Genomic DNA, 19209 nt, shown 5'->3' with positions numbered 1-19209 from the left:
GTATTAAAATTATATATGTACACGAGTGTGCATATATATATTGCTGAAACAACGATATTTGATTTCCTCGTGGTTTCAGCAAAATATCTATTCACGTGTTTTATGTGATTACTGTTGCATATATATATATATATACTGTATATATATATTTATATATATATATATATTTACTACCACGGTATTAGATTTGTATTCATTTTGCTAGCTAGAATGCCTCGTATGCCGCCACCTGTCCTAGCGCGACATGCAGAGTCCGCGGACATGACTGTGATCCAGTGAACTCGGGGGCCCAGAATTATCATCTTTCATGATGAATCGAGGGCATACGCCTAGAGGAGCTTCACTTCACTCACGCGTTGTCGTCAGTCCCCACTGCTACCACAAGCAAGCTCCCACGCACTCGCCTTCCCATTCACGAATTATGTGGTCTGGGTTTTGGTACATATTCGTTCCAGCGATACTCAATCATTCCTGGAAGGCACTTTGTACCAAACACGTCGAGGCGCTTATTCAAGTCTGTATCCTATGCTCCAGTCTCACAACCAGAGAAGGAGCACAAATTATGTGAGAATTCGGATCTTACAACTGCCTAGATACCAACAACGCCATTTGCTCAGAATGGACAACGTTAATCCTTCGAAAGACTTCCCGACATGACCGTTAAGCCTTCGGGAAATAATAGATATTTACAAAAGATAATCCCCCAATAGTCCACATTTCTATACAAAATAACTTATACATAACACGAAACAAACAGCAAACTGCTAAATACTAAACATAATCAAACTATTCTATAAAATGACCCAAAAGAAATATAATTTAAAAATATATATAATTACGCTGGCACATATACGTTCAGGGCTCCACCCGGTAATAAATCTGAACATAAATTTGTCTGGGCAACACGCTAGATAACTAGATGCAACCACTACACAGAACACATCATATTATTCTACCCTACACGCTCCTGAAATATTTACACAATATCTCATATGGTAGCTGTTAACCGTGGCCGGCTTATTGAGGGCCGCGGGTCTCTTACAGGAGAGGGGCAATGGATTGATCGACCTCTCTTTCTCTCTTTTCAAAGATTTCTATGATTTCCGGGGCATGGAAGATGAGGCTGCAGCCAACCTCTTGACGCGCCATATTTGGCGCCTCGTCAAGAAAGCAAGACATCGACTGCAGCAGGTAAGTCGATGGAATGACGGACGTCTATTGATTTATTTAATTGTATTTTAATTTTTTATTTTGTTTCACTTGTATATTATTGTTATTTCACTTGATTTGTGACAAATTATATCTAAATCAATTTACAAAAAAAAACGTTTCATACTCCACGGTTTTGCCGATATTGATTTGAAACTTTATTTTCTACGGTGATGTCCACTTAACAAAAGTTCCCATGAATTTAAGGTTAATTTTTGCAAATTAAATATATCGGTATAATGATTTACGAAAAATAAGTCTGATGGCGTTTACTTATGACAAATGAAGTATTTGATCATCGAGATAAAGAATGGTAAATAGAAAAAAATATGAGCCTGGCATTTAGTCGCATTCGAAACCCATTTTCTTTGACCCGTATGTTGAGACAAGGGCAAGGGCAAGCAGCCGTCAATGGCCGTTGTACAGTAGATCGAACCCATCTCAGCGCGCCCCAGCTAAATCGAACCCCAATGCCCTCATAGGGACACATGTTGAATACTGGGACATGTTTAAAATATTTTAATTAATATTAGACGATTTTATTCAGACAAGAGTTCACCAGAGGGTTGGAAGGCCAAGAGGATATTAAGAAATTAATTTAATCCTATTTCTACTCAGCATATAAAAAGATAAAAGAAGCAAATAAAAATCTATAAAGAATATGATTAGGTGAAAGAAATATTTCAAACCGAACGAGTCACGATATGGATTACCCAATAGACCAGGGGTTCTCATTAGGGGTGAAATTCACACCCAGGGGGGAATTTTGGGTTTTCTGGGGGTGTATTGTGACCACAGTCAGCTTATGGGGTGAGGAAAGCAATTATAGGTTTTGGCCTATCTGGCCTGTCACCTGGGCTGGAATTATACTAATATGGGGAAAATATATACTAATTTGGAAAAAATAAAAGGGTTTTTAGTAATATTTGCATATTATTTAGAATGCACTTTTTGAAACCGGCAATCTTGGAAAGGAGGGGGGAATGACATTCAGACAAATGGTGAAAGGGGTGAATGAGCCAAGTAAGGCTGAGAACCCTTGCAATAGACAATAGGATTCTATTGAAATGACTTTTGCCTCCATGGAAAATTCTTTGTATTCAGAAGACGTGTAACTGGACGCGACAAGCGAAACCTAAAAGATACACAGAGCAAGTAATTCGCATTCTTCCTGGCAGATGGTGCCAAGGTGGCCTTGAGTCATTCATGTCTTAAATAGATCTTCAGGAGGATGCCGAAATGGAAATAGCTCGAGAGGCGACCGTTGCTCCCCCCCCCCCTCCCCCTCCCCACCAAACAGTGCCAAAAACGCAAAACCCTTTAAGGAAATTGCAATTGACCAAAGCTTCAAGGGCTTTTCAGTGAAGTATTCAATATGGAAAAAAAAAATCAATAAGGACTTGATTGTGCAATTGCGTGTCGGCACCTTATCTGATTTGGTAAAATAAAACTGTTGATAATGCCAAGGTGAGAAGTGTGTGTTTGTTTGTGTATATATATATATATATATATATATGTATATATATACTGTATATGCATTGCCTCGAATTTCATTTCACTGGAAACCCAAAGCACGACAATGAATGGCAACGCCATCCCTAGAGATCTCTAGGAAGAAACATTAGACTTCCGTGCCATATCAGTTTCTCTGATCAGTTTTGTAATAGGGGAGCAGTCGCCGGTTGTCATTTCGCGTTTGAAAAGGTGGAGGAAATGCAGTCGAAGTTGATAGATATCCTAGGCCCCGTGTGGTGATCGAGTGTCAGCCTATCTTGGTTGCACCCCTACATGGAGATTAATAATGTTGTCGGGCGAGGAGGGGAGACGATTCTTTCTTACGCACATCTTGCAGTACCCGTCCATGGTCCATATATATACATATATATATACATATATATATATACATATATATAGATACATACATACATATATACACATACAATATATATATATATATATATAAGATTATTTCAGACAAATGAGAGAGAATGTGGGTGGGGAAGGGCAAACGAAGATGTGTTAGGAATAGAGTTTATTGCCCTAACGTAATGCTGTAGTCCTCTGAAGAAGACCAAGTTGGTCGCAACGTTAGGGCAATAAACTCTATTCCTAACACATCTTCGTTTTGCCCTTCCCCGCCCACATTCTCTCTCATATATATATATATATATATATATATATATATATATATATATATATATATATATATATATATATATATATATATATATAATGTATTTGTGTGTGTGTGCGCGCGCGACTGAACAGACTGGCCAAAGACTGTGCACCCCCCTTCCTCCCACCTTAGTCATGAGCAGCACGTGTGTTTCACCTCCATGCCCTCATCCATTGTTTAGCGCCTTTCGCCGCCACCCTTCCTCGGTACATCGCGTCATCCACCTAAATCGTGTGTCAATAGATTTGCTAGTTACAGGAGCAGGTCACGGATCGTCCGTCAGTCTGTATATTTTGGCATCCTGGTGCGCATGATCGGAGGTAGGCCAAAACCGGAGCAGTGACCTTGCTTTGGTATTTCTTCGGGTGACTGGGTAGCCCTGTTTAGGGATAGCACTATCCACCTCGCATCTCGAGGAGAGATTGATAAAAGGAGACCTAGAACTTGATTGATTGTCTAACCGCTTTCCTGTGGAGGGGCACCACGGTCACCAGGTTACCCCTATTATTGGCCAAAATAACAGAGGAATGAAAGACCTTAAATGTAGCATGGTTGAATTCGAGAAAATTGCTTGGCTCGACCAACTTATCTCTACTCAGGGCCCAACACGCAAATTGCAATAACTTTAGTCCTGTTGTGAAGACAGAATTACCTTAAGTATGACGACTACCCGACAGCTGGCCATTTCTTATACAGGGCACTCACGTGATAAAAAAAAAAATAATCCACTGTGTTAGGCTTGTTCCCACTTCCCAGTTTTTCAGTATATCTAACGTACCAATGGAGTTCAGTGAGAGATTTATGACATGGCTTATACACCTCGCAACATCCCACTTTACCGTTCTGCTAATCATCTACGCACCTACTAAACAAACTGATGAGCTGACAACAGAAAGTTTACACTTTAGGGTCCAACACATACCACCGGATGACAAGGTCACCATACTGGACGGCATGCATGCTGGGGGTGGGGGGTGGGGGGGGCATTTGGGGAAGGAGTGTTTGGAAAGCATGGTGTGGGACAGTGCTATAGTAACACAATAAGACTTCACAGTTTTTGCTTTAAGCACTCGCTATCACTAACATGTTCTTCCTCCGGGACAAATACAATACTACATGGCTACGTGGAAACATCCTCACCCGACTCTAGTACCTACTAGACAATGGACAACGACAGCAAACACTGAAGAGAAAATATGCTCATCATAAAGGTGATAAGACGAACAGAAGCCTCTACTGATCAGTGATCACATGGTGAGATCAAAGATTCAAAATCAGGCCACTTGATCAGAGGAACCGCGAAGCCCAAACTTGAGCTGTCCGTTCTGTGATCATGGTACGGGATAGGCTGTCATCAGTTTCAATATACTATGACCCAATTGTATTACAACAACAACAACTTTGTGAATTAAACTGGAGCCCCCATCAACACTAAGTGAAATGGGAACGTATTAAACCAGGGGAACACGTGCTAAAACACATGTCCCTGATACCTTTCAATTGGAGTATGCTGACATGGCAGCATTTGTAAGCCACAGGAAGGAGGCTCAAACACACTCGGCATTATATGTGAGCCTATTCACGTATAGGACTGGTTATGAGCACTGCTAAAATAGAAGACTTCAGTTGGCGAACCGGTCATGATGACGTGTGCAAAGCTCAGCATTTGACCAATGGTGAAGGAGGCAACTCGGTGTTTGCTTATTTCTGACAGTTCAGTTACCGACGAAGTTATTCGACTCTTTCCAGTAGCTTCGGCTGTTTTTTTGGAAGACTTGGCGGGTCCGCCAGAACCACAATCTGGCCTTCATCACCAAGGTTTGCGTCTTTCCATACGGATGAGTCGTGAGCCTATTATGCATTGGTTGGGCTTAGGTCTTGCTTTGGCGATCAGACAACGTATGAGCAAGCCATCAGAGAAATACTGCTGCATTAAAAATTACTCTGGACTGATTTTGTCGTCTGTTGCGGCTCACACTGAGCTATTTGTCCTCCGACTATCGAAGCATATTTGCAGCCCACAGTGATGTGCTGAAGGAGATTTTGTTTTCTTTTTTGTTATGGGGGAACAGAATAGTTTGCAATAGTTCTTTATGACGGATAAAGTTCTGGAGGTGGACGGTACCACCAATTAATTGGAGTTTGGAAGAAAAATATCCCAGTATGACACTTAAGCCAGTGCACAAACTCCCACTCTAGGTGAATGATAGATCCAACAGGTTGCAATGGCGTGCCGCAGTGCGCCGGGGGGGGGGGAGAGGAGCGTTGCATCTTGGCAAGAAACGTCATAACGACAGCCACAACGCGCCAAGACAGACGCGCCGACCCGCGCAAACTCAGACACTACACAATTGTGATGTCATTGCATTTTGGGGCCACGTACTCGCCCTGATGTTGATCATCAATCATTACGTCTCATCTTGCATGGACTGAGGTCATCATGTCAAGCGATGGAATAAAATAATAAATTACAGGATCCAATGAGCAATGCTCTTTTCCTGTTGTACTATAATTAGATATGTACGTATACTGTTTACATAAACAGTGCACCTGCGCTTGCTCCCGAATTGAAAACGTTTTCACTGATACTGCCACAATTCGTTACTCTCCTGAGCGAAGGGACGGTTTTGTGTGTGTGTAAGGTCACAGTATGGTTCAGGCAATATTTGAACTCTCATCTGGTAGGGTAATTGGCGTCGATCACAATGTAATGTTATGTGTCATGTAGAAGTATTGGTGTATGTTATTGTGTTCTATTGGAGTATTTTTAATAGATAGATTTTTCGGATGCTAGTACCCTGCCGGATGAGAGCTATATAGCTATGCGGCGATCCTTGACCACCAAAGTTGGGGTGACGGATCGCATTGAAGCGATGCTAAATATTTCAGACAAGGGTGAGACTCGGAACTCGAATCGCCGCATTAGCAGTCGACTGCGGAACCACCACACCGTGTGTGTGTGTGTGTGTGTGAGTGAGAGAGAGAGAGAGAGAGAGAGAGAGAGAGAGAGGCCTTGGCTGAGCCGAAGTAAAGAATTTATTTTCGTAGAGGAAGTGGAAACTCGAGAGGAGTTGGGGGACTTGGGCCAGTGAAGACAAATGAAAATGTTTGCGCCAAGAAGCAGAAATAATCCAGCTGAAAAGTAGACGAGTCAAACTGAAACGACATTGTTCCTAGACAAATAATACATTGTGATAGTGCATTATGTCAGTGATATATGAAATGATAATTTGTCATGATGCATAAAGGTAGCAAAAGAAAACCCATAGATACATGACGAGTTTGAGCGAAGGTGGGAGTGTAGGGGGATGCATAGGTGACAGGGAATGCGCGTGGGTCATGCAGTGTGTGACGTGAAAGTTCGTATAAACCTAATTTTAGTACAGGAAAGGTACGCTCGTGGGGTTGCGCGTATTTTCTCCAATTGTTTTTAGATCATTGATGGTTTTAACTTGGGTTATATGATTTGTTGATATACAGTAGTTCAGCGGTTCTTCGAAATGCTTTGCTTGCCTAAACAAAAAAATACATCAACTTGCATTTCTTATTGTGAATTATGTTCTCCATTGTGTGTACAGTTTTTACTATAATCGTTATTTGCCGTTCACGTTTTATTTCTTTTCCTTAATAGTCTTAATTTTTTATGCAATTTGTTTAAGATGTTCAGGTGTTTTTTTTTTTATGTCAAATTAAAGAACTTCGACAAATTCTGCTGTAATGATTATAATTTATTTTATATTTGTTTTTGTTTTGTTATCATTTGTCTGTCTGACTTTCATTTATTATTAGTTATATGTTAATTTATTATTATTTACTATTTACCTGTTTGTTTATTACTTAACTATACCTATGCATTTATTTATGTATTTTATTTGTTATTTACATTATTATAGTTTTTATTCATTATTTTATTATTATGATTTTTTTCGCATCCGACCTAGATATGGACCAAAAGGTCTCCTGTCGGCATGCTCCGCCTTTGTAGTCCTTTGTAAATTCGTTTGTAGGTGGGCGGTGTTTACCAAATTACATGTGATTCTGTCTGTAATCTTCAGTTTGTCTAAATTTATATTAATTTATGTTAAAGTCTGAATGATTTCCCTTCTGATTGTCATGTTCATCCCTATATGTAGAATAGTTATGAGTAAGTCTTACTTATGGAATCTCACGTCATAGATTATGATCCAACGATGTAAAATCCCACAGATGCCGGGATGTCAGGGTGGAGCGAGGTCTGTGTCCTTGCTTCTTCCCGCCGATTTTCTCAACCGACTGGGAAGGGATGTCGTGCGCATGGCAGAGGGAGAGAAACATGGCGTCAGGTAAGAAAAAGAAAACAAAAATAAACAATCTCTCTCTCTCTCTCTCTCTCTCTCAAGTAAAATACCGTCATAGTTCTAGGAACCTTCTTGTATCCTTATTTCATAACACTAAAACCTAAATGATAGTATTTGGTCAGGGTTTTTTCAGGTTTTAAGGCCGGATTTTTTTAACGTCAGCACGTATTTCACATACCTACAATCTGATTTAGGGGGGAAAAATCAACCAACGGAGATAATGTATTATCCTGAGGTCAAATCCATGTTTAGAAATTTGTACCGAGAAGCGTCTAAACCAGCGTTTCTCAACCTTTTACCCTTGCGTAACCTTTTAGAATAAATTGAATGTCTCAATGAACCCCTGCGCAAAAAAAAAAAACCACATATACCATATCTTTCTAATTTTATTTTCATCGTAATAATAGGTTAGATAGGATGATGTCTATATTACATTATTACAATAACCAAGAATATGTCGTGCGTGTCTAATTATATTACGTATATGAAATTAAATAAAAAATCAAAAGTACATTAGCTTATCTCACTTGTTCTTGCGGAACCCTTAGGGACCTTTTCCGAAACTCTTCCCCTACACACTACCAAGGCAAGTAACACAAGTGGCAGATCGAAACCAATCCGCTACAGCGACATCTCACCATACTAGAAAACAAAATAAATAATGATAAGCCAGTAGATGAATAGTTAAATAAATAATCAAGTAAGATACAACAACTAAAGTGTGGAATTCCACATCAGGGCAGAAGGGTTTAAAGTATACAGTTTTATTTTTGTCATGGCCACCATAGCCCGTACCCATCTTTGGCACATAAACACTTGTTATAAATAAACATATGCGGACCATATCACGTATTGAGAGTGATGTTTTGATGTATCTTGCGCTTCGTAATTGCACTACATTTGTCGTAAGCATAAGTGATTATTTTATTCCATTATCATTCATGTTTGTATTTTATACATTACCAACACTATAGTATCTTGGTTTGATTGTTAACTTTTGTCTATCGAAATGTACATTTCATCTGGTTTTCCCATTTTCTTGTTTCTATTCTTTCTTGAGGTATTTTGTTTATTTGTTTGTGCTAACATTTCGAGGGCGCATGGGAAGCAACTAAAACAATGCGCATTTTAAATTCCCGTCGTTAATGTAGAAAAAATCAGGCAGTCTGGCAAAAGCGAAACATTGAAATATAACCTAGCAGACATTAATATCAGTCACAATATCGGTAAATATGAATAGTTCTGGAAGGTGAATTCGATGTTGGGAGCTACATCTCGTCAGTGTATGATTTGATTTATTTCAATATTAGATAAATTTAAAAGCAGTTAAAGCCAAATACCAATACGAATTAATTAATCAACAAATGTAAAGAATATAGACCGAGTCACAAGTAACAATATTTCAATATACTAGCGATACAAAAATAAAATAAGGGGCTTATTCGCATTGAGATTGTCATGAATGCGAATCGAGTGAACAAGTATTGCATTTTTTTTCTCATCTGTTCAACAGTATAAATAGTAACCTAAATAATGTTTTCAGTTCAAACTTTGATATTATTATTGGAAATATTAAACATTTTAGTCATCCCCTAAGATTCTCCAGTTTCTCTTATGAACTACGGAAGTAAACTGGCGACGCTGGTCTAGACACCGTGTCACCGACCTCTTTTGGCGATAGTTGGATTATTGAATCAGGCATGCGCCGCCTGAGGATCTTACAAGTTCTCCAGAAAGTCACGATCTTTTGATAACTTGGCGTGTCCTATCTGGAGTGGTAGAAGAGTATGTATTTGCGAGCAGAAGTCCACATGTTTGTAATGCTATTACAAGATCCAAACAACTATTATGCACGGCCCCAGATCTCCGCACTGTTGCAACATCACTCCATGATAGGGGTACTTTAACGTCACTCGCTCTTTTATATACATACACACACACACACACATATATATATATATATATATATATATGTATATATATATATATATGTGTATATATATATATATATATATATATATATATATACATATATATATATATATATATATTGGAAGGAGGCCATTTTGAATACAGGCTTTGTTGAAGTCTACAGCAGTAGTAGCATTGTTCAACTTGTAAGAAGTACTCTCGATATTTCGAATGAGAGAGCGGAGGTTGGAGGTCAGGGTATTGATAGAATCTCCAAGGTACATGGTGTTTACTCTAGACGTCTTTCGACCCAATCAGAGGTCATCTTCAGGAGTTACAATATACACTGTGAAAACAGGAATGACATACGAGGTGTGGCGGGGGAGATTTTGTACCCGCGAAGAAACACTGGGACAGGAAGTCATATGAGGTGTGGCGGGGGAGGATGTCGTGTCCGCCTAGTTACCCACGGAGTGCCGACGGGTTCCCTGTAGGTTGCTGGTTGGGCTTCCTCATTGATGGGAGAGAAACTTCAGGCTGTAGCTGGATATTGATGGAGGGTTGATCTAGACGAATAAAAATTGATTCAGCCATCCTTAATCTCCTTCTGTCTTGTTCACGATACAGTATTGTTGTTTGTGTTTCTAGTTGTTGCCTGGTGAGGGAGTGTCCATGTGTGTTACTAGTGTGACGGAGTATTGCCCCATCCTGTAAATGTGCCGTCATCCTTTTTGACAAGGTGGTAGTAGTTGACCCTATATGCCCTGAACTGAGACGACTGCAGTCACCAAAGTTGCAATGGAATTGGTATATAAGATTCACCTCTTGTAAAGGCCTTGTCTGTGGGAGGCAACTATTTTTCATGATGAGGCTTGATGTTCTTTTTGTTTTGTAAAAAATGATGAGCTTCAGGATGGCATGGGGGTCTGTAGGGATGACATGTGTGCTGATGATCTTTCTTAAAGCCTTTTCGTCTTCTTTATGTGCGGAAGACATGAAGTTTTTATAGAAGAGGGAAATATGACAAGGTTTTTCTGTTGTGGAGGGGGCTTGTGTCACGAAACTGTCTAGATGTCGCTTTATTGTCTCATCAACCAATTGTTTTGAGTAACCATTATTGGCAAGGAGTTGTGAGACTCTCTGCAATTCAGCATGGGTGGAAGTCCAAGTAGAAGAATGTGTGAGGGCTCTTTTAACAAAGGAATTTATCACACTCCTGCGGTATTTCTCTGGGCACTCGCTAGCACCGTTGAGACAAAAACCCAGGTTTGTAGCCTTCACATATACTTCGGTGGAGAAAGAGTGAGGGCCTCGGTGAACTAAAACGTCCAAAAAGGGGAGTCTATAATTGGCTTCGAGTTCATGGGTGAAGTCAAGGGAGGAATGACGTTTAAAAGTGCTCACGATTTGTAAAATACTGTTTTCATTTTCTGCACTAATGAAAACATCGTCTACGTACCTTACATATACAGAAGGTAGAAGTTCGGGGTGATGCAGAAATATTCTCCTTTCTATGGTGCCCATATAAAAATTAGCGAAGAGGACGCCTAAGGGGGACCCCATGGCAACACCATCAATTTGGACATACATATTACCATCAGGTCCATAAAACGGGGCTTCTTTGGTACACGCGCGAAGGAGACAGCGAAGTGTGTTTTCAGGTATCGCCAAGGGGGTGTCTCCTGCTTCTCTGTCGTGGTAGATCCTACTACAAATCATGTCAATAGTTTCATCCACGGGGACGTGGGTGAAGAGACTGACCACGTCCATAGAACCGATGACACCAGAAGGTGGCGTAGACCTTAAAATGTCGAGGAACTCATATGAAGACTTTAAACTGTAAGAAACAGGGGTGTAAGGGGTGATGAGTTCGTTCAGGCGTTTTGCGAGTTTGTAAGTGACAGATGGTATTTGACTGATAATAGGGCGAAGAGGGAATCCTTGTTTATGGGTCTTGACGTTCCCATAAGCATAACCAAGTTTGTAATCCCCATCAATGAGAGAGAGTTTAGGCGAACCGATAGTACTATTGTTGCATCTTATTATACGGTTAAGACGGGTCTTGAGGTCATTTGTAGGATTTTTCGTGATCTGCTTGAATTTTGTAGTGTCTCCCAGTATGTTCATCATTTTGTTCATGTAGTCCTCTTTGTCCAAAATCACAAAGATGGAAGATTTGTCAGCCCGACGGATTACAATATCGTCATTATCTTTTAATTCCTTAGCTGCAGCTTTTAATAATATTTTTACCCCATCCATCCATCTCATCCTAGGTCGCCCCCGCATGTTCACTCCTTCCACATCTACCTTCCACACCTCTTTTACTAATCTTTCTTCACTCATTCTTTCCATATGTCCAAACCGTCCCAATACTTTTTCATCCACCCTATCTCCCAACTCCCTTTCCATCCCTGTTCTCCTCCTCACCTCATTTCTCACTATCCAGCCTAGTAACCACTATCATACATCTGAGACGCCTCATCTCAAACACATTCAAACCTCTTCTCTCTTATGTTCCATGTTTCTGCCCCATACAGTGCTGTCGGCACAGTCACTCCTTCATACAATCTCCTCATAGCATCTATTCCCAAATTTCTATTTCTCATTACACTTTTTAATACATCAAGGCATTTACTTGCTTCTCTCAATCTACTGCCACTTTCACCTCTTGTACATCTCATCACCTTACTTTTACCCACATTTATCTTCAGCTTTCTTCTATCACACACTCTCCCAAACTCTGTCACCAACTTCCTCAATCCCTCCTCCGATCCTGCCACAAGCGCAGTGTCGTCTGCAAACAACAGCTGGCTCACCTCCCACTTTTCTCCATTTTCTTTAACCATCTCCAATCACAGGTTCACAAAGTTGCCAGAATTATATGTTGGCAGTAATAACTTACAAATAACTATTGTGGAAAACACAATACATCTTCACTGAGTGACTTATACTCGTAGACCCACCCAGAGGCTGATGCCGATTATCTGAAGATTGTGGGTCAATTTGCAAGAGACACCAAGGGTAATGGATTCGATTCATTGAACCATTATAGAGTTTAGGTGAAACATGGGGTAACTTTCCTGCATCGGGTGCAAAAACTTGCATTTGATCCCTGTTAAAGTGTTAGGCAGTTGTTAAGCATATGTTCCCCTGGTTTCCTAACCCCTCACTGTAATGACAGATATCAGAGGCACCAGTGTCTCATTTCAGTACTAGCACCTATTCATTATGGCCAGGTTGATTATATGATTTCAGTCAATTTACTTAACCACTGCAATTCAGTTTCAATATGCCCAAAGCTCCACACACTTACCATACATGAAATATTAAGTTTTAATTAGGGCACTGTGATGAGGTACAAGTTTGTATTGCCCTCCCAGAGGATAGACCAGTCCTGCAGGAAACTAAGTCTGAAATTGAGTAGTTACTGACATTTTTGTTATTTGGAGAATTTTATATTTTCTATGTTACTACTTTTTTCATCTGGTAATGTATATACTTAATATGGACTTCAACAATTCATATATCAGAATATGTGAACCATACATGATCAGAAAACAGTAAATAATACTCTCTCTCTCTTTCTCTCTCTTCTTAACAGGAATGTTCTGTTGGCATAGATTAAAATATATATGTATTAAAGGATATCTGTTAATGACTTACAAAAAGGGCACAAGAAGATTGCTCAGTACATCTAAGAAACTTCATTTTTTTATTTTTTTTATTTACTTATTCCTTTAATTTATTTTATTTATTTATTTATTTTTTGTGGAAGTGAGAGTTACAGATAATTTACTTTTTCATCTGAATTAAAGGATGAAGGCCTTCATGATGAGAGACCAGGGGCAATAGATAGATTGATTGATTGATAAAGTGATACAGTTTCTTTGAATGTTTTATTTAAAATGGATGTCAGTGTCTGTAGCTTCTGCTGAAACTGTTTATATTTTGTATATTTTAAGAGAACAATGTGTTAGTTGTTAAACAATCCTGCATTGAATTTGCAGAGGCTGCACCCTGCACATTGAATATGCTGATGGAGAAGAGCGAGTGAGTGTTGGTAAGATCAAGTGCGACCCTCATATCACTTCAACAACTCATCTTCATCTCCAGCTCACCAGAGCTTCAACACAACCCAAATCAGTCCACCCCATTTTCAAGTATGTACTAAATTTATGAAACCATAACATATATATATATATAATTTTTATTCTGAATAATCTAGAGATCTTTAATCATGCTTGATCCATTAACATTCTTTATGAAATGTAAAAATTAATCTAAAGAAAAACTGAGGAATACAAATAAATACATAATTTAGGAATTGTAAGTCAACTTTTTTTAACATTAAAGAAGAAAATTGGCTGTTGGTAAGTACTGTAGAAACAAGGTAGTATTGTAAGTGTATTCGCTTTATTTACTTTGTAAGTGGGATGCTCACTCGCCAAATGATTTACAACATCCCAAGTTGAAAGGTCAAGAGGGGAGGCAGTTCAAGGCTGCCTTGTGGCAAAGTGAAAATGTAATAAAGGCATACTACATTAAATTTCTAGCTTCACAAAGTCCTCCTTTATGTGGCAACATCATAGTCTGCTCTGAGAGGATTAGTTAATGATGTTAAATAAAAAATCCAAGCATTATGAAACTTAACGAGTTTATCACAAGTTGTAAAAAAGTACTGCCTTTTGGTAAACAGATGAAGTCCCTTGATTTAAAAGTTATTCAGCATGTACATTGTGCGCAGGTGTCATAATCTGAAGCATGCTGGTCTCGCATTCACTTAGTGGTGGGTTCAAAACTCACATTCCTCTCTGATTGCCACTAGTGACTGTTACCAGGCCCAACAGTCCAAATGCATAAAGCAAAAGTGACAGCTTAGGCTACAGCTATGCAACCCCTGGCATAAGCTCACCTTAGCATGTACATTACATATACATAAGGCCATTTTGGGCAAAAATTCCATTGCTCCAGTTCTTCCTTGCAGAAGACCTGCTTTCCCCATGCAGGAAGCTGGTTATCACCACCAGATTGGCTCATAAGTGATTCAGTGAGAAAATTTGCAGTGTATTTTGAGGTACAGTGGGCTTACAAGTTCCAAATAGTTCGAGTTCTGCAGATTACTATTGCCATGTAATTCCATAAATTTCCTATTTCTTTCCCTCTGCACTTGTTGCTTGTGATTTCCATAACTTTGCAATGATTTTTTTTTTTTTTCTCTCTCTAATCATGAAGTCACACTTGAAGACAGGTCTACATGGTAATTGCATGAAATCAAGTTAGCAACAAGTCTTGATCATATTTTATTTACAAATATGTTTTGCCATATGAGGAGCAGAAACCAAATCCACTATGTATTCTATTTAACATCTACATGATATAGATGAAAATTTTACTATTGTTTTGTCCTTGCATAAATTTGCATGTCTTCAAACACATGTATCAGTGAGGTATTTCATTCCAGTGGTAACCTTTTTACAGGATTACATTTAATATATAAATTGGTAGGATGGGGTGAATGAAGGGGGCTTTGCTTGATAGTGCAGTGCCATTTGATTCCTTCCCAGGGCTGAAATAATTTCAGCATCAGTGCACTGCAAACTGGGACTCCAGCTCTCGTGGACAAAGAGTTGGGTGTGTGTGTATGTGTGTAAAGTCACAGCATTACCCATAGATTAGACATATGTGGGCTCAGAGCTCTCATATGGGAGGGTAATAACTGCTAATGAAGAGTCCAACCTGTGATCCAAGACCATGGTGAAACACATGGGTTTGTAGAACAAGGCAGGGAGAGGGCAAGACACAGATTTGAGTAGAGAGTGCTCAGACATTCCATGTGACAACAATCCACCCCAAGTACCTTTCAGCTTTCATCTCCATCAGTGTTACTTGAATCTCCTCTATTGCAGCATTATTGTTCATCTCTTATTATATTCATTCTTGTAGCATCTCCCACATTCTCAGTTATAGCCTCTATTCTCTTGTCATTATATCACATAAACACGACCAACTGAACACAAAAATCTACATCTGCAATATATTACTCAGACATCTACAACAACTTACCGCTTGCACCAAAACATGTGGAAGGGTTGTCTTCTACACATTGGAGGTGATGAGCATATCAGAGCAAGTAAAGGCTGTTTGGTTCTACGAATTTACTCTAGTAAATCACAGCCAGTTGTCTTGTGCAGTGCCAGTCATGATCTGTGCTGAAGCAAGGAAATTGACCATGAAGGATGTGATGGTTGCCACTACATAAGTTTTTGTAGTACAGTATATATATACAATGTGACAGAAGTATGTATTTACATGGTTGAGTGATACACTCAATATTAAACAAAAATATATACAATTATGATACAGAGAAGGACATAGCATATTTTAGTAATACATGGTTAAAAAATGAAATATAAGGATGATTCCTTCTGTGGACATAATCTTCTCAATGGTCATATCATTGTGTGGACCAGGTGTCCTAAGAGGTCAAGGTCAGGTTGGCCTAATTCCATTGTTAAGTGGGACTGGTCAGGTTCTCATTAGACCTGATGCTCAACAGCCATTTGGTGCTGCTGCTGCAATGTATGTGATGTCATATGGCTGAAATCTCTCTTCTTGTAGTGTGACATCCTGTGACATGTATTATATTTTCTTCCAACAAACACATGCAAAAACATGTTCACATTCAGATCAATAAACACAAAAGGGCTGATCACTAAACACCCTACTCCATCAAAACCTTCCAGACATTAACCCCTCAAAAAAAATACCATTCATGAGAAACAAGAACCACACTAATATGATTATGTTCTGGTTACCATCATAGGCCTGTCCACAAAAACAAACTTCCCGAGTGCAACTAGGACACAGACTACACTAAACACCTCATCTTACAGTACTTCACCCTAGGCATACCCAGACAACAACATAATATTTCTTCCTTGAAGGACTTAGGGAGCCAATCTGGTTGCTCTTGCAGGTCACAGAGGGGCAATGGATCTTCTGCAAGAAGATGAGGAGCAATAGATTGATTTATCTTACTTGTTGCCCAGTGTAAATGCACAAGTATTGTCAAAATTTTTGTATAGGAATTCTCATTTTGACCTCTTCAGGGTGACTTAAGTTCCTTCAGATAAATAAATTCATGTGACAGTCAGAATAATAACTGTAAAGTGAAGAAACTAAATAGAGTTTATGACGCAATGATGTTTTACAGTTTCATTGAATATTGTATTTGGCAAACCACAGTGGAACCTTTATTGTTGTCAGGCATGAATGTTGCATTTTTTATATGTCCATTGTACAAAGGATGTAATTTTTACATTTTCAATTTTTTCTTGTTCCATTTTTTATAGAATCCTGGGACAAGGAAGCAGCACCAACATCTACATTAGCCCAGGATATTTGCTAGAGAAACGAAAAATGTAGACCAGACCAAAACAAAAATAAAAATGAGATGCATAGAAAACACAAGATATAGCAAGTGTGAATATTTTTTTGTTTAATGATATGTAGAAAGACCATATTTAGCTATTTTCAGAAGTTTACCTCATCTGAATCACTACCTCCACTGAAATTAGAAAAAAATCTAAAACATTGAACAGATTTGTATGTTATTGCCAGTAAATGACAGTAACACTACACATGTACACTGTTTGAGAAGTTTCTGTACATCACCATTGAGGTTGGAGGAAAGGTTAACTTCAATTTAACATGTACTGTATTTTTACTAAATGGTAATGACATACTATCTCCTGCAACTTTTTTAGTCTACTATGCATAGTTGACAATTGTTGGAAAATGTAAAGATACTCAAGAATATCTGCATGTTTTATGGAGTAGGCAGATATATTAAAGAGATTTATGTACTTACATGCATGTTAAGAATTATGTGTATGTATGAATATTCATATACTTGTAAATTTCTATGTATGTTGAAACATCCACATAAGCCTACAAAGGTATAAATGTGGTATAAGATCTACAGCATGCTGGTCAATGTATTTTTTCAGTGAAAGACAAGCATAGCACAAATAATCTTTTAATGTCAGTTACCCACATCTATTTTATGTGCACATGCCCAAAATGCATGTCAGTAGAGACCATACCCCAAGAAGGTACTGAACACAAATGTATACATGTCAGTGTATCTTGAATTGAAATAGAGACAAATTCCCAATAGGCTTACTTGTAGTAAGTCTTAAACATCCATATGAAATCAGTCAATTGATTGCCCTGGTTCTGTCTTGCAAGAAACCCACAAGCTTCAGGATACCAGCTATGACCAACAGTTTAGCTCATAAGTCACCTAACTAGTTGAATTGTTTTGTTGTGTTTTGTAGAGAGTGAGTATAAGACAGTGTAGTATAAGTTAATATGCCACTTGCTGAAGGGTATTTCATGTTCCTTATCAAGTGTCTGACATAATTTATTAGGTATGGAAGTCATGACCTACATTTTAATCAAAGATTGGTTTTGCCATGAGATATTTCTATAACAGTCAATACAGTAATTATCAATATGTATCCACACTTTGATTCTTTACTGTACAAAATAAAAAGAAAACCTACAGAACAAAGTCTTGAGAATGATAAAAGATAACATTAAAACAACACCATTAAGGTATACAAACTAAAACAAAACCCTCCCCAAGATCAGTACATGAAAATGGTTAGATCAGTTTTGTGCAAGACTCCTCAAAACCACAAACTCATCTAATAAAATTCTAAACCAAGTTTCATTCATGGAGTTAAAAATGAGACCCCATAAGCATAGCTCTTTCCCTGTATATTGCCATTTAATTGTTTATATCACAACATCAACATAGAGGCTGCAACAAGAAACCACCAAGCAGTACACTCACATCTTCCAAAACCTGTCCCCAGCATCCCACAACACCTTGGAGAAACGTGAACACACAGATCACAAAAACATTACTCTAAAGACCAAAACACTCACTACTAAACCAGATACTCGTGGATGTCAACCTCAAAGAAAAATACTCCCAGGATACATAATAATAACATTAGCCCACCCACAGTCAGATCTTCACCCTACAATAAACTGTACCAATACCAAATGTCCTGGGTGTAGTCACCATGAACAAGATACAGAATACATTATCTTATATGGCCGTGCAAAATTTCTTCTCTGGGTGATCTATGGGTTCCTCAGGGCTGTGGGTTGAATGCAAGAGAGCTCCAAGACTAGATCAATCAGCATATATATGGTTTCAGGTTAACGATGTCTTTTCCAATACCCCAATAAGTGTTTAAAGTGTGGTGACAAATTACATCTTTTAAACTGAAAATAACATCTGTGTAACTTTAATAAAGATTACTAAGGGAAGACCAGAAAATTTTTACTTGTCTTTTGAATTGAAGACGACTTTGCATTTCTGATATAATAAAAATAAAGACTACAAGAAGGAATTTTTATTTTTTATTTATATATAATTTTTGGCTACCTCCCTTGTAAGGGGGAAAAGCCTTGGTATATACATGTATGTATGTATTATAATTTTCAAACTTGAAATAATATTACACCAGTTTAATTAAAAAAATGAAATAAAGGAAGAAA

At 38.5% G+C, this 19209-nt stretch overlaps 1 protein-coding gene across 2 annotated transcripts in view; it reads left to right on the top strand.

Moving 5' to 3' along the window:
* Positions 1-18988, top strand: part of LOC143021443 (protein charybde-like) — a 29959-nt gene extending 10971 nt beyond the window's left edge. For both annotated transcript variants that reach the window (XM_076178909.1, XM_076178910.1), the window contains 4 exons: positions 1091-1191; positions 7592-7707; positions 13641-13793; positions 16986-18988. In XM_076178909.1, the coding sequence (XP_076035024.1) occupies positions 1091-1191; positions 7592-7707; positions 13641-13793; positions 16986-17058 (443 nt within the window). In that variant the 3' untranslated portion in view covers positions 17059-18988. The remainder of the gene's footprint in view (positions 1-1090; positions 1192-7591; positions 7708-13640; positions 13794-16985) is intronic.
* The last annotated feature ends 221 nt before the right edge of the window (positions 18989-19209 follow it).

Source organism: Oratosquilla oratoria, chromosome 42 (assembly GCF_046742065.1).
Source record: "Oratosquilla oratoria isolate Oo_2021 chromosome 42, ASM4674206v1, whole genome shotgun sequence".
NCBI lineage: Eukaryota > Metazoa > Arthropoda > Malacostraca > Stomatopoda > Squillidae > Oratosquilla > Oratosquilla oratoria.
This window is presented reverse-complemented; position numbering and strand designations above follow the sequence as displayed.